Source organism: Rhipicephalus sanguineus, chromosome 1 (genome assembly GCF_013339695.2).
Source record: "Rhipicephalus sanguineus isolate Rsan-2018 chromosome 1, BIME_Rsan_1.4, whole genome shotgun sequence".
NCBI lineage: Eukaryota > Metazoa > Arthropoda > Arachnida > Ixodida > Ixodidae > Rhipicephalus > Rhipicephalus sanguineus.
The window spans coordinates 119,047,375-119,074,285 of record NC_051176.1 but is presented as its reverse complement, the minus strand read 5'-3'; the positions used below and the strand labels follow the sequence as shown (position 1 = coordinate 119,074,285).

At 40.9% G+C, this 26,911-nt stretch overlaps 1 protein-coding gene across 6 annotated transcripts in view; it reads left to right on the top strand.

The window, feature by feature from the left end:
* LOC119396806 (glutamine--fructose-6-phosphate aminotransferase [isomerizing] 2) overlaps positions 1-22,905 on the top strand; it is an 82,067-nt gene extending 59,162 nt beyond the window's left edge. For all 6 annotated transcript variants that reach the window (XM_037664193.2, XM_037664178.2, XM_037664155.2 and 3 more), the window contains 11 exons: positions 1,459-1,585; positions 2,204-2,274; positions 3,072-3,164; positions 5,246-5,439; positions 7,938-8,058; positions 11,506-11,663; positions 13,394-13,508; positions 15,431-15,558; positions 16,044-16,196; positions 19,002-19,178; positions 22,300-22,905. In XM_037664193.2, the coding sequence (XP_037520121.1) occupies positions 1,459-1,585; positions 2,204-2,274; positions 3,072-3,164; positions 5,246-5,439; positions 7,938-8,058; positions 11,506-11,663; positions 13,394-13,508; positions 15,431-15,558; positions 16,044-16,196; positions 19,002-19,178; positions 22,300-22,344 (1,382 nt within the window). In that variant the 3' untranslated portion in view covers positions 22,345-22,905. The remainder of the gene's footprint in view (positions 1-1,458; positions 1,586-2,203; positions 2,275-3,071; positions 3,165-5,245; positions 5,440-7,937; positions 8,059-11,505; positions 11,664-13,393; positions 13,509-15,430; positions 15,559-16,043; positions 16,197-19,001; positions 19,179-22,299) is intronic.
* The last annotated feature ends 4,006 nt before the right edge of the window (positions 22,906-26,911 follow it).

Genomic DNA, 26,911 nt, shown 5'->3' with positions numbered 1-26,911 from the left:
GCTGCATGCCCTTGTTTGAAAACACCTCTATCCTGTATAAGGCGCATAGTAAGATGACTAGAGAAATTGCTGAGACCTATGAAATTACCAGATTAGGAGAAATGTGCGTTAGCTAGCCTTCCCTCTCGCTTTCTCAAAAAGAGTTGCAGTATCTTGCTTTGTCGCGTTAATATTTTTGCTGGGTCGTGATATTGCCCTGTACACGTGTTTGGTTCAGCGATATACCCATTGATTGTCCATTTGTTGTTTCTGTTGTTTCGCTCGCTCGGTATATATTTATCGGTTCGAGTGAAAATAAAATATCAATTGAAAGTAGTGCTGTGTCCTTATCCGTTTTCTTTCTACGTCCCTGTCTAGTCGCACTTACTCACTCTTCTTGTTGTAGGCCTGTTGAAGGTGGGTCTGAATTTGTCTGCATGTATTTAAAAAAGCTGCATGTTTCTCTCATGTGAAAAAAAATTATAATTCGCATGTCTCTTGTGGGCACTGCCATGGACATCATGTTGCCATCTGAAACTTGAGGATGGTTCCATTTCGTGTGAGTTATACATAAAGGCAGGTTACATAGATGGGACAGCTTTATATTCTGCTATATATGCATCTTTTTAATTGAAATTTGTTTACATAAGAAAGCAAGCAAGCAAGCTGTATAGATTGCTTGCAAGGTTTAGGTGGGCTTGGCCAGTAGGTTTTCCATCCTTCATAATCACTGTTGGGCATTGTCCCTGTTTCCCTTGTGCATGTGAGTGTGTGAATGCTTTGTATGTGCACTCCTTAGTCTCTTTGCCTTATGTTTATTCATGAGCAGAATTTCCTGCTTTTGCTATCAATACTTTTCCTTTTTTTGCTTTCCTACCACTGTGAAAAAGTTAAGCATGTTTTGTCTTTTTTTTTTTTTCAATTGCCTTGTAAAAAAAGAGTCTTGTTAACTTTTAGCAATCTAGTGCCTATAGCTGGGCCAGTGTTACTTGACTCTTAAGTATCTCTCTAAAGTGTCAGCTCAAAACATCATCATTTATGGGCCATTTTTATGGCAGGTGGTGTCCTTGCAGTTTTGGTGGAAAACAATGCCATTTGGATTCATCTCAGTGGTGCTGAGATGAACCCAAACATTTAATCCAGGTGTATGGAGAGTTGCAACTTAGTTTGACACTAGAGATGCTGATGGTTGTTGTGGGCAAGTGCTGTAAAATAACTGGACGAGGCGTGCACCACATCAACCACGTTTGTTTTCCACCATTTATAGTGCACGCCTTGCCTTAGGATTAGTTAGTTCTCTATATGTAAGGCCAGCATATGCCTTGCACATTGAGCTCAGTGCAAACACTCGTCGCACAGGGTTAATGCAGCATAGTCACGTTATTGCTTAACTGACGTGTGATGTTCTGACAAAAGTTTTGCACTCTAAACGTACTATCTGATGCAATTTACCTTCCCCCTAAATGCTTTGGAAAATAGACCACCGCCCCAGAGAGGCGCACCCACCTTCAAACACGGGGGGTCTGCATCGTACTGCATCAACAACAGAATTTGGCCCACCTGGCGATGACAAGGAGATTGAATACTTCTTTGCATCAGATGCCAGGTATGTGTGCAAACAGGCATGCTTGTCTTCTTCTTTCTGGAATTCACAATTTTTTGAAAAAAGTAAATTTTTTTTTTTTCAAAGCAGAATTTTAATGCCTGGAGACTGTTGGGGGTTGAGTGTAGTACAGTGTATGGTATGCTTGAATGGTTATTAAACAGTTCTTGCATCACACTTCCCCCTCTTGCTCCAGGTCCATCTTTTTACTGCTCCTATATGTGCATCATCTAATGTCGCTATACCCGTGCAGTGTATAGCAAGAGTGCTTGTGCAAATTAAACTACATATGCAATACAATGCACAATTCATGAAAACATCTATTTTGTGAACTGAAAAGGTGGGCATGTTTAAGTGAAAATAGCCCAGAAAGTTCTTGGCCTTCCTTGTATGGGGGGAACAAGTTTCTAAACTCTAATAGTGTTGCTTTTTGTAATTGTTTATGATTGCTTTAAAGTACTATTTAGTGTGACTGTAATGGGCAGGTCAATAATGTACATGACCTGACTTTGTGTTCAGCAGTCCATTTGTAGTGCACTTTCGTCTGAAACTAACTTGAACTCATGTCAGTATACTGCATAATGTCAGGACTTTTTTGCTGAATGAATCCCTTTTTTTCAGTGCCATCATCGAACACACAAACAGGGTGATCTTTCTTGAAGATGACGATGTTGCAGCTGTTTCTGAAGGGCGTAAGTTATTTCAATTTAATCTTTCGTGAGCAATCTGTAGTTGCAGCTATATTTGGGGAAATGTCAGTTGGTTCGTTTGTGCATGCGTTTTGAACCTGTTGCCCTCTGTGGTAGCTTAGCGGTTGTTGTGCCACTGCACATGGGTACAGGTTTCATTCCCAGGGTGGCCACATTTCACAGGGGGGGGGGGAAAGCAAAAATGCATACATACTTAAATTTAGCTGCACATTAAAAGACCCCCCCCTCCCCCGATAGCCAAAATGAATCTGGTGCCCCTACTAGAACATGCCTCATTATCATATTATGGTTTTTGTGCTTAAAACCCCAGCAACCTAATTTTTAATTGTTTCCATCCGTCAGCTTATACTTTGTGCATTGGTGATAATGCCTTCTAAGAAAAACCTTAAAGGAGCATCATGACAAAATCTCAAACATGAGATATTAGATTCCTCTCCATGAATAATTGCAGTAGCTCTATTATAGTAGTGTTTGTCACCTCTTGGATATTTTGATTTTATTATATTAAGGTTGGCACAAGTGGCTCATTTGTCCAAGCCCATATAACGCTGTTGTGATGCAATTTCATTGATTGCACTGTATGTTAGGCAGTATAGGGTGCCGTCCTTACTGAAAGCCTTTCACCATTGGAAATTGATATTTGCTTGCTTATGAAGGTTTATTATTCATATGCATCATTAATTATGGTGAAACTCTTGCTGTACACAACAGCCTGCATGTTTTCAAAAACTTCTGTTCATGTATACTTTGTGCAACCTGTCCACTTTTTATTCTTTCAGACCTGACCATTCACAGATTGAAGAGGACTCTTGATGAGAATGTGAACCGTGAAATCATCACACTGAAGATGGAAATCCAGCAGATCATGAAAGGTGGTGCCTCAAGAAAATTCATGTGGTCACGAGCAGAAGTTCGGGGACCATGGCACCTGCAAAAAATTAAGATTTTTTTTCTAGCACAGCTCCACAGCATAGAATTCCTTTCAATACATTGCATTGATTGAACATGCGCACTTAGATTGGGCACTCGATTTTAACCAACATACTTGGGCTGCAAGGAAAAAAATTTCTTTGCAGCATCAGTCGGTCCCCACACTGTTGCTCATGACTGTACTTCTACTATTTTGTATGCCTACCCTTAAGTGTTTGGCTGAACAAATGTTGCATTTGCATTCAATTTAATCAATTTGCCAGGATTATTTAATAATCACGACACATGATAATGGCACCAAAACGGTTCATTCAGCTCTGGTAACTGGTTAAAAGGGGGGACTCAAAAGCATCAGTTGTTCACACAACATGGCCGCAATGCTGCAGATGTCCAGGGTTGTGCAACATTTGGCATTGTTGAGCCACGTTGCACCAATGTTTAAATGTGAAGGGCTGTAGAAACGTTCAAGAAGCATTACAAAGATGTTGCATCAATGTTGCTGTATGTAGCAAGTTACTTGAAGGTTGCTTAAATTTTGTAGGAACTTGCAAGCATCAGTAACACTTTTGTAAAGTTGAGCTAGTTAGTAGGGATTTGTCATGAAAGAAGGTATGACATGCACGCATGGACACCAGGCATTTGTGTTGTCTGGTTCTGCTCTTGTATCCATGTCTACACACCTGACCTTCTTTCATTCTTTCGTGGTGTTGCCCTTGAATGTTGTGGAAATGCTTGCAAAAGTGGTTATTAGCGACGTTTAGGCAATATTGGGAGGTAACGTTGCCTCAGTATTATGGCGAAAATTCGAGAAGAATGATAGTACTATCCCAGCAATGTTGGGAATTGCTTTATTGGTACACTCGATGGCAAATAACTCTGCTGTAGGTTGGACTGTGTGCAGTAGCAAAAAAGTTTATTTCTTGGCAACCATGTTCAGTAAGGAGGCAACCTCGACTTTTTTTTTTTCAAGCACATTACTGAATCCACGATCTCGTGCATACTGGGCACCAGAACTGTTCATTGCACCCACATGTAGGCATACTTGTGAACTGTTTCATAATTTGTGGTGACCATCGTGTACTCAAAATTTCTTCCCAACCTAACCTTGTGAAAATATTTGTCCTGGATTAGAGCCTTTCATCTCACAGAAAGAGCTGTGCAGGTACCTTAACAAGATGCAGTTTGCAAATTCTAAAACCTCGTCAAGAGCGACCTTCTTTTCTGTTATAGGGAGAAACACACCCGGAACACGTCTTTGGAAAGAGCATAGAATGAATGCAGATGAAGTTTGTTATGCAAAAGGATGTTCTTTTAAAGGGAGATCTGTGTAAATTTGTCCCTCTTAGTAGAGCTTAGTCATCACAGAATGACTATGACTCTCTGGGAAACTAAACAAAGCTTCCCTGGCAGCTCGGTTTACCTAGTCATAAATTTAAGAGAGCTCATTTTAAAGAGGTCTTAGTGTACTTAGGAGACCTCTTAGGGGGCTTAGGAGGGTAATTTTTTCGGCAAGTTGGTGGTTCAAGGCTTACAGTGCAGAAAAAACGCGGACAAAAGAATGATGACAACAGAAGTGCACTTTGTCTGTTGTTATTATTCTTCTTTTATCCAAGGTTTTTGTCTGCTGTAAGCCTTAACAAGACAGGGCTGTAATTGTATTCAGCAGATATAATAAGTAGCAGTAAAAAGCCTCGGGTAATAAACTAGATATGGAATGCATAGATTGCAATCGATAACTTTTATTGGCTTCCAAATTCTACTGACTTTCTCTTATAAAAAGATCTGCCTGTGCGTGCGTGTGTGTGTGTCAGAATGCATCAATTCTGAACTTTTAAGTCTCCTGCCTAAAGTATGGTTTGCCGTACTTCACTCAAGCATGAGTAGTGGGTAGAAGGAACCCCAGAGCTTGAAAATGCCTGTATTGCAGGGATACATTTGTTTAGACATGTTATCATGTAGAACTTCTCCATTCCCAACAGCTGTTTATGGATGTATTCTTTTTTTTTTCTTTTCAATCCTTCAGGAAACTTCAGCTCTTTTATGCAAAAGGAGATCTTCGAGCAACCGGAATCTGTGATAAACACAATGAGGGGCCGCCTCAACTTTGAAAAGGAGTCGGTGGTTCTGGGTGGAATTAAGGACTACATCACTGAAATCAAGCGCTGCAGACGGCTGTTGCTCATTGGCTGCGGCACCAGCTACCACAGTGCAATAGCTGTAAGCTGTGCTACCCTTCTCTTTGTTGCTCTGCGTGAATGCAAGTGCTCCATTCTGTGAAATCTCTCTGCTGTTCGGTAACGTGCCTACGCTAAACCTGTAGGACAGTGAAAGAGATGTGCTGCATGTATAGTGCTGCACTTTTTCCTTCAGACTTGGGACTTTTTAACATTTCTCTTTAGAGTGTTGACCCTTCATTCTCAAAAATACCTGAAGGTGCAAAGTACACAAAGGATAAACATATTCAACAAAACAAATATTTTGCAAGAAGTTTTCTATCATAAATTTGTTGCCTGTGTACAATGCCATGCAGAAATCCAGCCTCTGGCTTTGCTTGGAACTTGGACAGGCATTTGTCATTTACTGTAAAACTGAGGTGTAGATTACCTTTTCCCTGCTATTACCTGCATGATACCGCTGCAACCAAAGAACTTTCCTTCTCTGAAAAAGCTTTCAAAAGAGAGTCATATGTGCTAAATTTTCTAGTTCCTGTTCCTGCTGTAATCTAAGAAATGGTGCCTGCTGCCTATATCTAGTGTTTACCACAGACATTTAGCCAGAAAGTTCAGGTTTAAAGCTGAAGTTCTTCCAGGAAAAAAAGTTTGATTGTGCCAGCACATTTGCCAGTGCTATGGATGTGTCTGGGTTTCCTACAGTGGCCCTTAGTGGATTTGTTATCACTAATGAAGTTCCTTCACCTTGTAGCTTAACACTCTCGTGACCACGGAAAAATCTGTTGTTTTTGGGTAGTCCAAGAAATGTTTTTTTCCTGCCTCAGAAATTTATTGATACTAAAGTGTAGGGTATCAAATGATAGAAGAAGAAAGGGTCTTTCCAGCAGTATTAATCTTAAACAACATATTTGTTTCGAATATTATCAAAACAGAGAAAAAAGCAACAAAAAGAAAAAATTCATAAGAACATCAATGCTACTCTGCACCGGGTAAAAATTTTAAAAATCGAAATATAGGTTTAAAACACAAAGCTGTTATAGAATAATACTGCAAATATAAGCTCTGCTAGTACAAAGATGATTTACATACATACAAAAACAAAGCACTAGTGCCTGTCATGCCACCGCGCGAAACAGTTTCTCGATGCGGTGAAACAAAGGTTGGCTCACTGTGCGTTGGCGTTTTGAAGATATGCATTCACGCATACTTATTTGTGTGCTTGCATATCTCTCCGACGGCTTCTGCAGTGAAGAACGACACGAAGAAGCCTTCACGCGGCACTCCGGAGCGCTAGGTCAAGGTCCACTCCGTGCCGTCTTCGCAGAGAGAACTCCGCTCCTTCTGCAGCCAGCGCCAAACGCTCCTGCCTGAATAAAGTTCACGCCTTCCAGATAAAAGCTGTGACCTTTAGTATCAACCGGATACGTGTACATCAATGCGCGGAAGCAATAAAACGGCCCAAGGAGAGAGGGAAGCTTACTGGCGGAAAGCTGCTGATGTTCAGGGGCGGCTTGACGCACTATCCTCGTTCGTACTGATGTCTGATGAATCGAAGTCATCTTCCATGTCTCTGCTGCTACCATCACCCAGAGATTGACCCTCAGATTCATCGGAATCCGTCAAAATTTGCCGTTTTGGTGAAGCACCCGCAGGCGAACATCGACACCACAACCGAAACCACGAGCACCTCCCCGACTACGAAGGAGCTTTAAAAATCCCCCCGCAGTGGAAAAAAAAAAAACTCAAAACCGAAACTGATAAAATACTGCCTCTTCTACCCTTTCAATGGTTTTAGCTATCCAGAAACGCTTGGAAAGCGCCAAAATTTGAACTTGAAGTCATCGTTAACATACTAGCAATGAGAATAGGCACAGTCACGAAAGTGTTAATGTGCATGCATTTGATCAAACAAGTTTCTTCTCTGGAAATTTTCATAGTGCCATTCAGGTTGTTTAGGTATGTCTTACTTGGCAGGGACAAAACTTTTTAAGGCAAAAGCCTCATCGGACGGTGACCTCTAAAATTCGGCGTGTGGTACAGAAACTGCAGCTGTGCTCAGTAGGCAAGGAAGGGAGGGCGGAGCTTGGTTGATTTTGTGACTTCATAGTGTGCCATCGTCACTATGTCACAGATCCTTGAAACTTGTGACATTATTATGACATACGTCATCACATGGCATCGTCGCTTGGTCAAAGGTGGGCCAATCCCGGAGGCGGTGCAACTACACAGGAGGTGCAGAAACCTCAAGAGGGGGAAGGTGGGGGGGGTGGGATGACCAATACAGTTTTTTTAGTTTAGTTTAGTTTATTGAAACTGAGAAGAAGTTGACTGAGAAAATTCGAGCAAGGGTTCATTGAAGGGGCAAGGAAGGTGAAAAAGGCTTTCGCCTTGATTTCTCATGGGGAGGACCTAAGGACCCTGGAAATTTCAGCTTGCTCAAAAGCAGTGCCTTAGGATCTCTCAACCTAAGAATTTGCCCATGAGTATTATTGCGTTATTTTTTATACATTTTATGGTTTTTCTTTTTTTTTTTTATGTTTTCAGACGAGACAAATCTTGGAAGAGCTTACAGAGCTGCCCGTCATGGTAGAACTGGCCAGCGACTTTCTCGATCGCAACACTCCTGTGTTCAGAGATGATGTCTGCTTCTTTATTTCCCAGTCTGGTATGTGCAATCTGTTCCTCTATTGCATGCACAAGCACTGAAATGAGAAAGTTGCACATTTTGTTCACAATTATTAATATATTAAGAATTTTATGTGCAGTTCACTTAAGTAAGCCTGGCCTTACATTTCAGCTTTTACATTAAATCTTTTTGTATCATAAAAGCAAGGTGTTTAATGGCTACTGAATTTAATGGGACTTTCATAAGACTATTGTAAATGCGCTTGTACTCGCAGATAATAGAACTGATAACTGGGTCAGTTGGATGACTTATTGAGTACAGTACGGTATAGCACAAGACAAAGAAAGCAGAATTAGACAGGCACTCATCCTATTTACTTCCTTGTCTTCTTCCTCTTGGACTACTTTACTCATAAGGATTGTATCTGGATGAATGTGAGCACTGAAATGTGGCACAGCCAATATTTGTATGCTCTTAGTAGCACATTCAGATGTATCTTGACAAGATGTATTCAACACTTTTTTTTTCTTCTTTTAAGTACTGCCAGTCTCATTTCGAATCCATAGCAGGCAGGTATATGATTGTTTGATTTACCCGGTGCACTATGTATTTGAGAACATAATCATGACTTTAAACATAGCAAAAAGATTTTGTACAAGAGTCAGAATAACTGTTTAAAATGTTTTGCAGTGTTTTCATTGACCATTTCTTCCCTAAAACTTATTAAAAAGCCTCAATTACTGACTGGACTTGGCTTGTATGATGGCTGCATGCTTGGATGAGATAGTGTGTGTTGATCTTGGGTGGTAGTCTTTTCGCAATAGCAGCCTTTGGTGAGTTTTAAGTAGAGCTGTGCGAATAGCAAAATTTCGGGTGCGAAGCGAATTCGAATATTGCAGTGTGAGTGCGAATCGAATCGAATATTTTTCGAATATTTCTCGAATATTTCTAGAATATTTTTCGAATACTTCGAAGCGAAATTGCAGAAAAGAAGTTGGAGAGGATTCGTAAGCACATTCTTATGAGATAGCAACACGAAAGTGTTTCTTTTCGCTAGGTTGATGAAGCACTGGAGGGGTGGTGTTTCATAGTTGTCTTAACAAGAATGAGGCAATGTAGAGGCCGTATTCTATTTATGTAAATGATTTGGTTCAACCAAAGTGTTGCCGACAACATTGTACACGTGATAGGCAAAGGTGCCATTTCCTCAGCCTCTCCTCCCCTTTCAACTTCTGTGGAAGCCCAACTGATGTGGCGGACAAGGGTGTGCTCCCTTCAAGTCCGGAGTTCCAAATCTGCCTCGTCGACATCGATTTATAAGAACATCTGATATTTTGGATGCTAAAAAGCTTCGGCGTCTGATTTTTCGGACTTTCTGCCCAAATTTCAGGCCCAAAACAACATTAATTCAGCCCCCAACTCTGCCACATCTTTCATCTCCATGTTGGAACCAGCGTTTTCTTGAGTTAATACATTTACGACCGTAGCAGAGTGTCTTGGCCAAGTTCAACTGTACCGGAGCTTGAAAGGCAGCTTTGCCGCAATACCGGCCGGGGTGTGATGAGGTGAAGCATATTAAAAATCTAGTGACCACTTCCAATCTGACGTTGACTGTGTCTTGGCAAAGTTCGACCGTAACGAAGCATGAAAGGCAGTTTTGCCGCAATACTGGCCGGGGTGTGATGAGGTGAAGCATATTGAAAATCTGAAGGGGTCACTTTCAATCGGACGTCGACTGTATTTGTTTTGGGTAAGTGTGTGATGAGGTGAAGCATATTGAAAATCTGAAGGGGTCACTTTCAATCGGACGTCGACTGTATTTGTTTTGGGTAAGTTCGAATAGTTCGAATAGTAAAATTCCAGTGCGAATTGAATCGAATAGCAAACACTATTCGAAAAATATTTGATATTTTGAATATTCGCACACCCCTAGTTTTAAGCACTGTTTGGTGGTTTGTTTGTCTCCCTCTCAGTGGCACTCCCTGTACATAGTAGCACAGTACGTTTCTTTTATAACCTAGGATGCCACATTAAGGGTGATGTGGCCACAGAAGCATTCAGCCAGCCATTCTTGGATTGCGCAGGGCCCGTAGTGAGCAAATCAATGTTTTATGAGTGGCACCCAGTTGTGCCCTGAAAGCATAGCTTTTTACTCTGCTGCTTGAAAGCAAGTCCTCAATGGGCATACTAATTGGCAATTCAAGGTTCTTGCTCATTATGGCTTCCACATGCTGGAGAAATTCAACCACCTAAATGGTATCTGACAACTGACATTGCTTATTTATTTTTGTCTCGCATGTTAATTTGCCATAAGCTGTTGCCTCACTCCAAAAAGAAAGGAATTCAACATTGAAGACTGTGGTAATCTCGTTCTCATGGTGGTCTGCACATTAGGATGCTAGAGCAATGTAGGGTTTCATCTCCTGTGTCTGTCTATAAGTATAAGCTAGACAGAATGGCCTTCACATAGCATTGTCTTCGTAAGATAGTCCATGAACATGACCCTACTGCCCTTTTGTTACTGCACAGATGCCAGGCACTTAATGCCGCATTGTCTGCTTTGGATGACAGACTTCTTTTGGAGCAGAAGGTGCTAGGGCCATGGAACAAAAGTGCTATGCAAGCATTAAGCACCCTGACATTTTTAACAAAAAGTGCCCTCACTTGCACTCTCTCGAACAAATGCTTGTACATTGTGACTTAGGCGAGGTGTATGCAAGACATGTATTCATATCGCACATGTACGTAGTTTACTGCACACTGTCATAGTCAGTCGCACTCCCTCTGCCTCTTTTTCATTTCCTGTCTCTCTTTCCCCTACACATGGTAGCAGGCCAGAGACAGAGCTGCTCTGGCCAATCCGTTTTTCTTGCATGAAAGCATTCTCTCTCTAGCTGATACCTTGGAACTAAAATTAATCTGCTATAGATAGGTGCCTAAACAGATATAATCAGAATGTTAATTAATGTCTATGGTGTTTCAAAGCCATGTTCTGAAATACCTTAAGTGCTCTGTTTACAAAGAATACGGTTAATTCCATGAACATATCTATAAAAATAACTGTGTAAATAAATAAATGTTTAAATAAAGCCAGGTATCATTATATTCATTACATTGTAGGTTCTGATTGCATGAATCGCTGTGTACATGTGATGACTATACTTAGGCCAAAAAAAGCATTTTAACAATGTGGCCTGTAAGTAAACTAGCGTATAATAAAGTACAATGAGTTCAGCTACAGTAAATGAATATTTGGACGACTATTGCTGAACAAAAGTACTTCTGCAACAATGTATTACATCTAATAATGTGACAAATTGAGGCTCCGATTCTCTGTTAGTCATTGATGCATCCAGGTGGCTTTGTTTGCAAATAACACAAGAAATAATAGTGATTAGACTGCATTAGCATTGACTCTTTTCACCTTGAAAATGGACAAATAGCCTTTAATATGGATTCTTTTCCCTTGTGGTTTTTTTTCTACAGGTGAGACTGCAGACACTCTCATGGCACTGCGTTACTGCAAGCAGCGTGGTGCCCTAATTGTTGGTGTTACCAACACTGTTGGGTCCAGCATATGCCGAGAAAGCCATTGTGGTGTCCACATTAATGCAGGTCCAGAGATTGGTGTGGCCAGCACCAAGGTGAGGGCACCTCTGCAGTTTCTGGAGCTGTTCCATAACATGCAATCTTCACAAGGAAAATCATGTTAAATGGACACCAAAGAGAAAAACGATTTTTCTCATATGAGTAAATTACTCTCTCACAATTCCAAAATCACCATACTTTCTGTGAGAAGACACTTGGTAAACGAGAAAACGTGCAAAAAGAACGCGAGTGGTGACCCCGCCTTGAAGTTCCTGTGGTGTCGCGCCTTACCAGTTTCGGTTTCGATTGTGTGACGCGGAGCGCCACACAACGGGCATTTCATGTACGAAATCGTATGACCAAATCTCTTTGTAAATAAACTACAGTCCCATCCCCGTTTTCCGGCTGTCTTGACGCTACTGCGGGCACTCCGGCGCTGAGCCGCCTTCCTAGCCCGCCGGACGGTACCTCCGGCGGCGACACTACAGTTCCCACACCAAGTGCCGTGACGTTGTAGATTTTGACAGTGTCTGCTAGGTCTTGCATTGTTTCTAATCAGTAAAAATGAATTGCATTGTCCTCTGAGGGGGCCATAGACTTAACATGCCAACTTTTAGGGAATTTTGTTGAGCCAATGATGCAAAAATACAAAAAATGCACTTCGATATTCGTGACATCGCGCACAGAGATTTCGGCACGAAATTTAAAAATGAAACTTTGACCTTGACTTTCTCGTCTATTAATAGACCTATGATGGTGAAATTAACAACATTGGAGTTCTCAGAGTACAATTTATCAATCTAAACTGCTTCATTGTTTGACTTGAGTGTTTCTTTAACATTATACTCTTGAATTTGATTGTGGTTTTGTGACGTTAAACCCCAGATATTATTATTATTATTATTATTATTATTATTATTATTATTATTATTATTATTATTATTATTGAATTTGCTTTGTTTCATTCATATTTTTGTTGGCCTTCCACACAAATATAGTTAGATTTATGTGACCATTGACTCTGTAGATTCTTCTGCTACATAACCTTGACATAATTTCATGGCCATTTACTTTGCATTACTTCTATAAGCTTTTTTTTTTTGCTTTACAGCAGTTTACCTAAATTTCCAATACTAATTGGATTAAAACTGAAAAGCTGATCGAGTCTCATTGAGTGAACTGGTGCAATAAGTCGCTGATTGTTCATTAGAGTGCAGATATGAGACACAGCATGAAAATTCATCCTTCTCGAGTATTTAAATTGTTGGTTGCCTTTTCATAAATTAAAGCATGTAATGTGTAGCACTAAAAATTTTATATGTAAGTTCAGTTGCTATTCATATTCATGGCCTTTTTTTGTCCCTTGAGTTTTTCTAACAATTCAAGATATGTTCAGCTCAGAGAAAGACTTTGAGGCTTTTTAGAAGTTTTAGGAATCATTGTTTGGGACGATGAGTTAGTAGATGGGAAAGCTGCGGTATCACTCCGAAAAAAAAAAAAAAATTCTTAGAAACCTAGGCAAGTTGATAATAGGGGAACTATTGAGTTCTGTAAGGCAGGGCAAAACTTGCGAGAAATTGGCATTCGATGCAATAGCAACTTGACAATAACTTTAAGTGCTAGAAATAATCAGCTAAAAACTTTTTTCAGTGAAAACAATAATTCATGAAATTAGTTATCATTCCCATGGGACAAATAAATTCTTATTGTTTTCTTGTTCTGCTTTTACCAACCCAGAAATGGTCAAGTTTACTACTGGATTTTTTTTATTTCATTTTTGCAACAGGCATACACAAGCCAATTCATCTCTCTTGTGATGTTCTCCCTGATGATGTGCGAGGATCGGATTTCTATGCAACCTCGACGCAGTGAGATTATTCAAGGTCTTCACAGGCTTCCAGGTACATCACACTTCATTCTCTCTCTCTCTCTTTGGCACATATATTGCACTAGTCGGTTTCCCAGTTCCCAAGACGTATATATATTCAAGAGTTGTTGCACAAAAAAAGGCTTCAACTGCTGTGAAGTTGCCATGCACAGATGGTGGTGACTAGCCATATGGCTCCTTGACAGCTACGTGTAGGATATGATATCATCGGCCAGGTTCTGAAGCCCTCCACCTTACTTACTCTGGCACCTTGTGCAGAAAGTGAACTCGTTTCTCGTTCACAATTCACATACAGTCGAACCCGGGTATATCGAACTCGCCAAAAAACGTTTATTAGTTCGATATATGGCATAATTCGATATAGGCCCGCTATAGGATTTGACACGAAGGCACATAACAATAAGAAAAGTACTTTATTAATATGGTGGCTTACTTGCGTGCCCTACTTTGGAACAAAATAGTCCTGGATTTTCTTCTGTGTCAACGACTTCGCTGCCTGCGACAGCACGCACGCCTCCACGCTGTCCAACGAGTCGGAGCAGCTGAGGCCGCAACCTTCCACATTCACGCAATAGCGCCGGACCAACGCAAGTGCCCTAATCACTTAGGAGGATGTAGGCAATGGGCCATCGTCAATTTCCTTGTTGCTGTCACTTTGGCTCGTGGTCGGCACGATGTCTGCAACGTAGTCCTCATCTTGTAGCTGACCCATGATGGCGACATCATCTTCGCACTGACGAACTCGTCGAATGCCGATCCGTCGATAGCTCCCGGGAACTCTGCCAGCTCGCTCCAGACTTCAAGCGGAAACACCTGCGGTGTCTTCAGTGCTGTCATCGGAATTTGGGGTGTCATCACCAGGCATGCGGAAGCCGGCATGCCTAAAGCAGTTCTGGATCGTCTCCTTCGTGACATCTGCCCACGATCTACTCAACATAGAAAGAGCTCGACCCGATTTATGATTTCGAGTTTCGCGGCGAACGGCAAATTCTGCCTCTTTGCACAAGCCATGACGACAGCGCGCCAATAAAGTTCACAGAGCACCAACAGGCAACACCACCAGCACGGACCACGCTGAATGAGGACTCGAGGAAAACAGGCAGCAGCAGGCACACAAGCATAAAGAAAGAAAAAATGGTGCTCACTTCTACCGCCTCCGCGCCTCGGAGAAAGCACGACGACCTCTGATTGGCTAGCGCTGCGAGCGGGCCAGGATCATTTCTTTCAGGGGGGTGTTCGCCCATGCACAACCGGGTCTAAACCACTTTTTCTAGGGTGGCGACGGCAGTTATCCCCGCCACCGCGAGGGAAAGCCAACTTGCTGGGGCACTTTTGAGGCACATGGAGTTTGATATATCGGTTGTCGTTGCTATTTTCGTTCGATGTAACAGTAACTTTTGCTATATATTCTCAATGTAAATTTACCGTGTTTAGAAATTGTTCGATATAGTCGGGCTCGACTGTATTATTCTTGTTGTTCGAAGTGTTCAACTGTGTGCAGGGAATGATATATGAAGCACAATTTCTTAATAGACTGCTCACCTGTTTCCCGAGCACTTACATAGTCCTTCCATGCAATAGTGAAAATTTCACCTGCATCGAATTAGTGGCGGTACTAAATGAAGCAAGCTAAATAGGTTAGCATGTAAATACAATTGATGCAAAGGCTTTAAATGCGCCTTTGTTGGAATGCTGTCATTACAAACCATTTGTTTAAATTATGACAGCCTATGATTGCTCAGTTTGTTTGTAGATTTGGCTATAAAGCATCCTTTCAGTGTTATTATTTGCAGATTAGAATAGTTCAGTGTTTGCATGAAGTTTTGAAACTGCAAAGCCGAATTGACAAGCTCTCATATATGAAATTTTGTCATGGTGTTTGAATACTACGTGATATTTCTTGCCAATTTTTTTTTTTAATATTGATGCCTCTAGACCAGATAAAGGAGGTGCTCAAGCTCGACGATGAAGTGAAGGAGCTCGCCCAACACCTTTATCAACAGAAGTCTCTCTTGGTCATGGGAAGGGGCTACAATCATGCCACATGCTTGGAAGGTGCTCTGGTTAGTTGCCCTTCTGCCAAACTATCCTTTCAGTGTACTAAAAAAGATTTACATGCTAAGTCGCTCAAAGGATTTGCTCGCAGCCAGCACTGTGCTATAACCCTCTGTTGAGCTGGTTGACTAAATCGCATTGTTGATACATGACTTGTTTTTTAACTAACTCGGAAACGTATATTTACTGTGGTTCAAGATTGGAGCAGAAGCTTCTCGGATAGTGAGCTTTTTTGTTTTTCCTAGCATGTTATAAAAAGATATAGACATTCACAGCTGTTGCGATAGTATGTGCTCTATATGCACTGGTGGCTTCATAGCGTTGAGAGGAGTTCTTTTTCTGTCTGGTAATTCTGCTGTTTAGACCTCTCCTCCACAGTCAGTGGTAAGGGTGCATGATGCTGAACTGAAACTCAAATAAAGCCTTAGAAGTAGGCTGTTCGTAGCAGTTATCAGCCTGTTCATAACATTGGTACATGTGCTTACAATTTCAGAAAATCAAAGAGCTGACATACATGCATTCCGAAGGCATTCTGGCTGGGGAACTGAAACACGGCCCTCTAGCCCTTGTCGACAAGGCCATGCCAGTCATGATGGTGCTTACACGAGACCCTGTATTCCCCAAGTGTATGAATGCTTTGCAGCAGGTAAGTTTACAACGTCGGGATAGCTTCAGAAATAAATTATGTGCCTCTCTTGTGGTAAACATAGGCCATGACTTACGCCTACTGTAGATACCTGAAATGTCACCAGAAGTATGCGTATTTTTTAAAATAAAAGTAGTAATGAGAAAAAAAGTTCATAAGCTTTTACATATGCTGGAAATTCCCTGAAAAGGAAAAGGATCAGTGTTTTTAGGTAGCTACAAGGCCCACTGAAATAACATAGTGTTGCTCAGCCATAGTGAGCATGTGGTGTATCATATTTGATTTGCATAAAATAATGTCTTAGCATAGTAGAATTCAAAGAAAAAGAAAACCCTGAATAGGCGCCTGTAATCTTTCTTTCTAGCAATGAAATACGTAGTGCTTTTAGCACTACAGGTAATTCTCAAATTATTGTTTTCTTAACTAATACTTTTGTTCATTTCTCAAATTATCATTTTTGTTAACTAGTATTAACTTGAAAATTGTAAATATTTATAATAGTACATAATATTGAGTACATACTAAATTTATGCAGCAAAAGTAAATGGAGACAAGAAGGAACATGATGATGCAGATAGTGCCAGTCCACATTGTTTTTCTTTCTTTGCTTTGTTTATTTGCCCTGCACAAACTTAGTACTCAAGAAATATGTACTATCTACTAGCTCATGAGTGAATTCTTCTTGTATATGATATAACAATCCACTCACAGGCTAGTTGCTATGCCAAGTTGCATGGAATTGGAATACTTATTTATCCATAGCAATATCTTGTGAAATAGATTTAGGCTTATATGCGCCTGCTCGCGTAATTGCTGAACTGTTTATGTACCATGTGTCAATCGCATGAGTGAATACATCGTATTACGTTAATATGAAGAAATGACTTTGAACTTTGTTGGCATCTAGGCCTCTTGATTGTGCTATGAGGGACAAATTCATTGGGAATAGGACAATGCAAATACATAAACAGGGACTGAAAAACTTCCATTGATTGATTGCACATAAGCTTAGGTGCAGTGGACATTGCTATATATCTATTGCACATTATCAGGGAGACTGTGTCCTCTACCTCAAGCACTGTTTTCCACTTTTGCTATTCTGGTTTAAATATTTGAGTATGGGTTGTATAAGTGTAATAGAACATGTATGGACACTGGTTTCGCTGGTAAAGCTGTCCATCACAAGAAAGTGGAGTAATAGAGTATGCAAGCAAAAATAGCACATTAACTGTTACTGCAGAAATCTGAAAGGAGCCTTACTACACTTTTTTTTGACATGGTACTGCTGTCATGAAAGTCTTAGCCCAGGTCTATCGGGCTTGGGCCTTCAACAAAGACCCACTCACTGTGGTAGCTTAGTAGCTAAGGTGTTGCACTACTAAGCTCAAGGGCATGAGTTTGATTCCCGGCCACAGTGGTGATGTTTCAATGGGGGGGAAACGCAAAGACATCAGTGTACTTAGATTTTGGTGTACGTTAAAGAACCCCAGGTGGTCAAAATTAATCTGGATTATGGAATACCTCATAATCATGTTACGATTTTGAAGTGTAAAACCGATCACTTATTATCAGAGTCCCCTGTTACAGCATGCTTCATAATCTTGTTGTGGTGTCGGTGCATAAAACTCCAGAATTTAATTTCCTTGTCTTCAATTAAAGCACAATGGGAACCATGTGTCTTGCTCAAAAAGACTACTTTCCTCTTGAACTTCCTAAACATCCTTGCCTCAATTGTTTTATGCTTGTTGTGAGGCTTCAGTAACCAAATATTGACCAGTTAACCATGAAGCCAGGGAAAGCACATGAAAATTACCTGTTCTCTCTTACTGAGATATGGAAAAAGCGGAACTGCGTGTAGATGAAAAGAACACTTTCCACAAGTGCGAGCAGAATGCGCATCTTCCGCATTACTTGAGCAATGGTTTCACCATTGAGCTAGTGCAGCAGTGATCCTCCATTGAAGTTTCTTTGGTATTTTTCTTTCATCATACTTCAGAAATGTTAATAACCAGGGCCCCTCAATGCTGAGAGCGGTATTTTTTGCTTCTCATGATATGTAAAGAGGCCTGGGAACCAATGAGAAAAGCGACAGGGATTCTATAAAGTCAAAGGAGGGAGTAGGCCCTAGCTATTTTGAGTGAAATTGTAGGCTCATTGCTATGCATGTAGGGAAAATCTGACTCTGATGCTAATGGCATCATTGTCTGATGACCTTGCAGGTTTATTTACAATGTTCCAAAAGTGTAAGGCAGGGTGCCCCTCTAAGAAGCTGCAGTTACTTGGATATGTATGAAATGTCTATGTGGAAAAAAAAAAATTCTGGAATGTATTTAGTGGTGGCTACAGCAAACACTTCTTGATTTTGGAACTCGTGTTTTGAAAGCTAGCTTTAGCTTTGAAATTTGATCTTACATGTGTAATGTTAATTACACTTGTAGCACCTTTCTGGTAGGACTGAGCACCATTTCTGTCATCAGTGGGTCCCCTTTGTTATTAATGGGCCATTAAACTGACTACCCTATTGCATATTTCTATTTTCTGCAATAATTTAATTGCTTAACAATAAAACTCCTACTACAAGCTGAGAGTTCATAGAAATAGCATTGCTGTTCCTGACAATGTTTACTCTGAAAAAGTTTCGTCCTCCAACTTTAGTGTTAAAAGTGCAATTAATTTTTTATCAGTTAACCAAACTTTCGATGATACATGTACATATTGTAGGAAGTGTAAATGGTGTTTATCTGGTACACGTGCAAAACTCGTCGGCATGTTTTGCTTCATGCTGATTCTCTGTGCAAATTGCAGGTAATCGCTCGTGATGGACGGCCTATTATAATTTGTGAAAAAGGGGATGAAGAGACAAAGAAGATGGCCTTCAAGTACCTCGAAGTGCCTCACTCGGTGGACTGCCTGCAAGGCGTATTGACTGTTATCCCACTTCAGCTCATGTCTTACCACATCGCTGTGCTCAAAGGTTGCAATGTAAGTGTCTCCGCCATCCCTATGCCTTCATGTTGATACTTAAGGTGCAGGGCCCTCTTTCACAGTTTGTGGAGGTAGGCTTTGCACGAAGCTTACCCTATGAGGCTACCGGGAAGGGACGCGACGTTCTCCACTGCCGCAGCGAACAAAGACGCGACGGCCGGGTTCGTCGACTCTCCGACACGGCGCAGTAAAGGCACTCGAGGCAGGTTGTCAACAAACAGGGGTTTATTAACCCAAGATACAGCACAGTGCGACAATCACGGGTTTGCGGGCCGTCCGGGTAACTCCGCAAGACCAATCGAGTACGCTTGCCAGCGGCGCTATGACCATCGCACAAAGGGCAGCAGTCAAGTGCACAGCTGAGAAGCCGCCTGCCAGAGCAGTGCATCAACCTCTCGTGCAGGCCTGAGAGCATCTGATGCGGGCAAGCCAACGCCAGGCAGAAGTGAGCTCACGATAGAGGGGATTGTCACTGGCAGCCAGTGAGGACAGGCGTTGCGCAGTGACGTAGGCTAGCGTGGTGGCGCGAGCATGCGTGGACACGCGCCGGGAAGCCGATGCATGGCTTGCACCAGACAAAGAGGACTGGTGCCGCCGCCACGGTCACCGTACTGCCGATTGACGGCAGTTCCCGGCGCTCGAGCCGTGCAGGGCCAACACACGCGCTAGCTGGGGAACGAGGCGCCAAAGGGGATGGCGCGCTCGATTCGCACAACTTTTCTGCATCTTTAGTATACCTTGTGCCCCAGTTTCTGTTTACTGGCAGATGGACTTAAGGTGAATACCGCCAGAAAGACTCTGTTTTTGGCACTTATTCTGGCTAGAAAAAAAATTAGTTTGTGCTGGTTTTGCACTTACATTGTTGTGAATTGGGAAATGGCAGTATGAATGTAGAAGACATGACTGAAAGATATATATATATAGGATACCTAGAAATAATAATAAAGTCTTTGTTTAAAAATGTGACAAATTTGTTACAAGAAGCGATATTGTTGAATAGGGTTGTGCATAACTTGGCCTTGGCTTCTTTTGTTATGGTCTTGCATGCTGGCTGTCCAAGCTTGCCGAGTGATATTTCCCATTGACGTCTGCTTGAAGGCATAACCATTAGCTTCTCAGCCTCTGAATTCCAGTTTCACATGCACAGAGAACCTCAATTAGTCTTTTTAAATATAAATTTTCAAGGTAAAGAAGAGCTCATTTGGAATATGGGCAACTCTCTTTGATTTTTAGGTTCCAATGAGCCATCTAAATCTAATTGATTATATTAGTAAAATTACAATTTTGTCACTTTAAGGATTTCTGATTTCTTGCTACTCTGACTATCAGATATGTCCTGTAGAAAATCTCATACGACACTCCTGATCCAGAACTGTGGAGTGTAATCCCAGAACTGTGGAGTGTAATCTATTGTTGCAGCAACAGAGAACAAATAGTTTAATATGGCCACCTCCGTTGTTCAATCAATGGTGTCGAATCAATATAACGGTGTTCACATGGCAATTTTGTCATTGCAAGAATTTCATGACGTATTCTCATGACAGAATTTATTTTTATTCAGTATTGTTGTACTGTGAAATTCGCATTTTTCTTCCTTTTTTCATTAACCCTTCTTATGGACAGGAGCATGTGTAATTCACTTAAAATCTTAGAAAAAAGGTTTTGCAGGTACGTTTCTTGCATGTATCTTCCAGAAAGATCGCATTTTAAGGCCCAGATCGTGTAATGTAGGACTTGACGCTATTACTTGCCTAGATTTTGAGGTGATAAACATGGAGAGTTGATTTCGTTTGTGAGGAAGTTAGCTGCTGCAAGATGACATTAGCGTAAACTTCTTTCACCATCTGCCACCAGCTGCACAAACCAGCTGTTTCAAAAGAGTAGTTTCATGTTGGTTGCTGCTTTAGAATACATGGCAACCTCCCAAAATGGCTGTTTTTTGCAGCTGCCAGAAGGGGGTGACACAAGTTTATTGTAATGCTGTTTTGGGAGCAGCTAGATTCCCCATGAACAAAAAAATTTTTTATTTAAAAACTAGGCGAGTAATAATGCCATGTGTTGTGATGCATAGACCATGGCCATAAAATGCTATCTTTTGGCAAAATTTGAGCAAGAACTGAGCAGTAGTAAGCACAGAATCTTATTTTTTGTTTTATAAGATTTTATGCATGCCCTTCTAATAAAAAATTAAATTGTCACGGTACTTGTGTAGATCCTGTTCCAATTCTCTACAATTGCTTCTTAGCCATTAAAGATGCCTTCCCATTTCTATGTTCTAGAAACTTGAAACCATTTATGCAACATATTTACTGTATGTTACCATACTGTTGTTTTGCCAACTGTTGCTGATATTCAGCTGGGGCAAGCACTTCATGAGACTATTGTGTAGCAACTTTTTTGTAGTTGCACGTATCTTTCATCAGGAAAAAGAAAAGCTAACACATTTCATTGAAGTGAATTAACTTCCACTCCTGTCACCAAAATAATTATCCAGAGAGCTAAAGGATATTTAATACGACCTCTGTCTTGTCTTGGCTGCAATAAATGTTTTGTAAATATAATAAATGTTGATGTAAATAGTTCTTGAATGACCTGTATTTCTAACAGTACTAAAGAAATTGCTGAGTGTTAGCAAGGGTATGTGTTTATGATATAGGGATGCAAGTAGATTTTTCTGTTTGGCGCGTCATGTTTGTTACTGGAGGCCCAGGTATGTACAGTATACTTTAGGGTTCTTTTTCAGCATTTGAGTAAAACTTTGTACATACAAATTGCGGTATCAACTTTGCAAATGCATAAGAATTCTGCGTTAAACTTTGAAGCTGTGTCCATCTTATTCTCAAGAATTCTGATGAAGCCAATGCACCTTCATTACTGGCAGCAGATGATAGCACACTGCTACGAGAATGGCTAAAGCCTGCCACAGTTAGCTACCATTGACTTAAGTCTGGCTGCCCAGTGGTTTGCATGCTGTGTAGATGCATATAGTCATTTGTTTCTCTTAATAGTAAAGGCAGGCTATTGAAGGGCTCTGGTAAAGGACTACTTGGATTGACCATAGATTTGTCACCTCTTTATTAATGTTACTGTTTCACATGTCCTACTGTTTTTCATGCAGGTGGACTGCCCTCGAAACCTGGCAAAGTCGGTCACTGTGGAGTAAAGCCTGCAAGAGCTGCTGCTTGCTGCCATGCTCATGTGTGATAGCCTTCGATAAAACGAAATGGAATTATGCATATAACTATATAGTTTGTGCACATCTGCTGTTAGTGAAGCTTGACATATAATTTTATATTCGATACCAGCAAGCATGTGTGCTTATCGTAAGAGTAAATTAATGTGAGCAACAGCTGCAATTATGTGTTTTAGAGTGAAATTTCGGTGAGAATATTGTGGACTTTCATAGACTGAACATTTTTTTGATGTGGAAGAAGGCTTTTTTTTTTCATATTTTATATTTTCAGCCTCTTCACCACTGTCTTAGACTTGCTTTTATTTGCTAGGCGTTCAGTATTCTTGCTTCTTACAGTTATGCCCACAAGAACAGAATGAAATCTATATTTTTTTATTTTTGCTTGTTCTTGTATATAAGCCAGTTTCATTGCAGTTGTGGATTTGTTTTAGCCAGTGATTTGGAGGATGCATGTTACATGTCATTTATATTAGAGAAACTGTACATGAATCTCTTTACACTTGTTTTAATAAAAGCTTTTCATCTATGCATGTGTTGTTGTTGCTGAGACCTAGTTCGTGTTAAAGGCCTGGCATAACTTGTCTTCACAGGATGCCTTTTAGAAGGGACATTGCTATTAATCTACGATAAATGTGCTCCTTCTCCCACTTAAAAAAAATTATTGAAATGTTTCCTGCAGTACGTCTTAATACAGAGTTGAATGACTGGAAAACAGATATACTCGGCTTTTTACTGTTATAATGGGGTGGCAGAGTGTAAAAATGTTCGTGTTCCAAGATTTTGGATTACATGTTCAGGGCATATAGCCAAATTATTCTGGAGCTTTCAGTCAATGCAGCATATTGTATCATTTGTGTAGTTGTAAAGCATAAAAAAAAATATATTGCTCAATAATGCCTCAAATTAATGCCAACGCTCCAAGCAACCTTCCAAAGGCTAGGCTGAAGTGAGGGTCTGGAGTCCAATTATATAAAGCAAAGGATTTCGGTGGACTTGCAAGAATACAAATTGGTATCCAAATGTTCTGAGGGTGGGTCTGTTTTCAGGAAATTTGTATATTTACGTGCATTCATATAGTATCTTTGAAATAGTCCTCTTGCGCTGCAGTACAGTGTTCCCTGCATCAATCAGTGCCACTCTGCGATTACGTCCTGGAACTTTCCTTTGTAAGAGGAGTTGACGACCTTTCTGCGATTCTGGCCTGAAGTGATCTTTTCGAAACGGCAACATTAGAGCTTGGTTTTGAATTTTTGGAAAAGTGAAATAGACAGCAGCAAATCCTTTTCAATGAATTTGTTTCTTGTCGAGGTTCATTACTAGAAATGGTACACTGGTGTACAGGTAAGACTAAGGCAACAGAAGTCATTGCAGCAGAAAAGCCAGACTTTCCACAAACAAAAAAAATAAAGGCTATACGTGCTTGGCTTGACAAAATGCATGCTTATAGGATTTTTTTTTTCTTTTCAATTAAACCACGCATCAAGAATTTGACCTGAGTGGTTAGACTATGAAAGGAGAGTTTTGCAGCCAAGCTGGTGGCTGTTGGGATGCAACTATGATCTGTGGCGCTTGAGGAGCTGGATGCTGGACGATAGCGAGTCACTCTGTCGCACATCACTTTACACGCACAATTTTCTTGATGGAAACACATTTTACATCTTGCTCATTAGATCTCCTCCCTGCTTATTTAACTCAGAACTCGACTCACAAGTTGCAATTTTGACACTACCGTCTTAAGATTGAATCGCTGAATGGTACTTGACTGCTGCTGTAAAGAAGACATCCGGGACATATTCGCAAAGTGGCAGTAACACAGGTAACGCTGTGCTGCTGTGCAAGGAGACCATTTCTGGGGTGACAGTGCATGAGTGTGCTTAAACAGCTTACTTTTCTTAATATGGAGCCAGTCTTGAAACATTTCGGTACCACTTTGTACACCACTGTAATCCGTATCTCGCATACAACATGCATCCCACCTACCATACATAGACTGGCAACTCGCACGGGTCTGGGCCCTTGCCAGTGCACACCACACAAGTCCAACACCCGAAACAAAGATGCCTGAAGGTATCTGTGAAGATGCACCCATTCCATCAGTAGACATTGCTGAAAAGGTCTGTGCAAGCTTCCCAACAACTGATATAAAGACTGCAGCAGAAGCCGCTAAGAACCCCAGTTGATCAAAATTATCCTAGAGTCCTCCACTAGCTGTGGCATGCTTCATAATCATATTGTGGTTTTGGCACATAAAACTGGAATACAGATGGACAGACGAAGAACTGTATTGAGGTCCTGAGGAGTACTGCTTGGTCAGAGCAGCACCGTGGGCCACCCCCGTAGTGGGGACACGAAAACCAAGCATCACCGCCACATCGTGAGCTTTCTAGACGGCCCTGAGCTGTGGTAGTAGTAAATCGGAATTCTTGATGGCAAGATTCCATTCATGTTTAGTGATTCGTTGAGGTCTCTGTAATGAGGGGCACTGCCAGAGCATGTAATCTAAGCTACTGCGCTCACTGCAGTCCAGACAAGTGGGGTTGAAGGCACCCATATAAGTGCCAAGAAAAGAAAGACTAGGATAGGTCCTGCCTGCAGCATGTGAAGTGTGGCTGCTTGAGGCCTAAAGAGCTTCCAGTGTGGAAGAGGGAAGGCTCATCTGCCCAATTGGTAGTGTTTGGCAACTTCATTAAAAGTAAATAAGATATCTTTGAAGATCTCGCGACCTTCTCCCAGAGCCTCGTCTGTCCCAGCGCGGTGGGTTAGTGCGTGCAGCTGGAAGTGAACAAGCCCATTGAGATTGGTCATAGAGGACGACTGGTAGTCGAGATGCGGCGGAAACCAAGTGATGACACGTGGGGAAATGTCAAATTTAATTTTTTTTTGTAAAGTCACTTGAAATTTGTCGCCTAACTTGGCATCTGTCCTGCCATATATTTGTTCGCTTCTCTTTGTCTGCATACAGTGAACAGTTAGCACAGGAAAGCAACCACAAAGCTCCACAGACATAGAAATAGATGCAGTACCTGCCTTTCTAGTAATAGAAGGTGCAACTTGTAAGGGGCCTACATCTGAAAAAAAAAAAAAGAACACTGTCAAATCACAAATGCTAGCATTATTATCTCTCGGCAAAGCAATGTGCAACAGTTGCGTTGTGCATTATCCTTTCCGAATGTAGGCCACTCTGCACTTGCCAATTTAGAGCACCATAGGTTATCCTCTCATAAATTTTTCAATGTGATTAGGGAATACGCTTCTGCAGGTATTAAGAATAAATGATTAAAATTGTAAATGTGAAAACAAGCAGCAGCAACCCATTAGGCCAAGACTGAAGGTCACACAGTTCATAGTCCAAAGTATTCAGGTCGCCTGATGATAAAAAAATTGAATTTATGTCCTAATGAGTAGGGACAGAAGATAATAAAATGTTTGAGAAAGCTGGAACTGATCCCTGTGGCATTTCTTATATATAGTCCGCTTGCATATAGTCTGCTTGCATAAAAAATATTGCAATCAAAATAATCCTCTGCCATAGAGTAATTCATTGCAATCGGGACACAATGAAGCTCAAGTTGGCAGAGCATACATATGGACCTCTGATTGTTCAATGTATTGCATGAAAATCCACATTTTTCAGGGCTCCTTTGACCGGCGCCTCCTAAGACGTTCCAGATCATTATGTGTTGACTATAGTGAACATTTAGGGTGAGGTGTCTCTGATATATGTGGCTGCAGCGAGCACTGTGGGCAAATTTTCTGACATGAAACTCGCACAAGCAAGCATCAATCACGTGTAAATTATTTTGACAAAGTTCAAACGTAAGTGAAACCAGCATTGCATGATGTTATTAAGTACCGTACAATACTGGGACTTTGATTTTTCAAGCAAAAGCATAATTTTTGTTATCCCAAAACGAGAAATAGAGTGTAAGTATCCCAAAAGTATGTAGCAACAATACTAAAATTAATTAACTATATTGAAAGCTTCTTAGTAACAGCAATATCTGGCAAATCAATGTGACATTATGACTATGTCAGTAATATTAGCTCATTAATTATAAGACAGATATCTTGCATAACTTATTTGCTACCACAAAAAAATGTTATTTTATCTCTAACCATGCGCGTTTATTATTCACTTGATGCATTCATTCAAAATCTTTGTGGAAGCTGACATATACAAGAAAACTAATTGTAGTCTACATGATCTTGTATACTATAGTCTACACGACCTTGGTCTACATATTAATGTAGTAGAAATTCATGATATAATTACAGCTTAAAACTTATAAGGTCGCATTAGCTTTCTTACATGTCGTTCATGCTTAATATCAGGGGCATAGCCAAACCCAGAGCCGTATATTCCCTTTTATACGGCTCTGGCCAAACCATTTTTTCGGAGGGGGGGGGGGGGGGGAATGAACATCCCCGAAAGTTTATATATAGTTTTGCAACACGACATGTGGTATCGTGTAACTGCCATAACACAGAAACTAGCCGTTGAAGACAACGGCGTTTGGTCATTATTTATTCTTTTTTC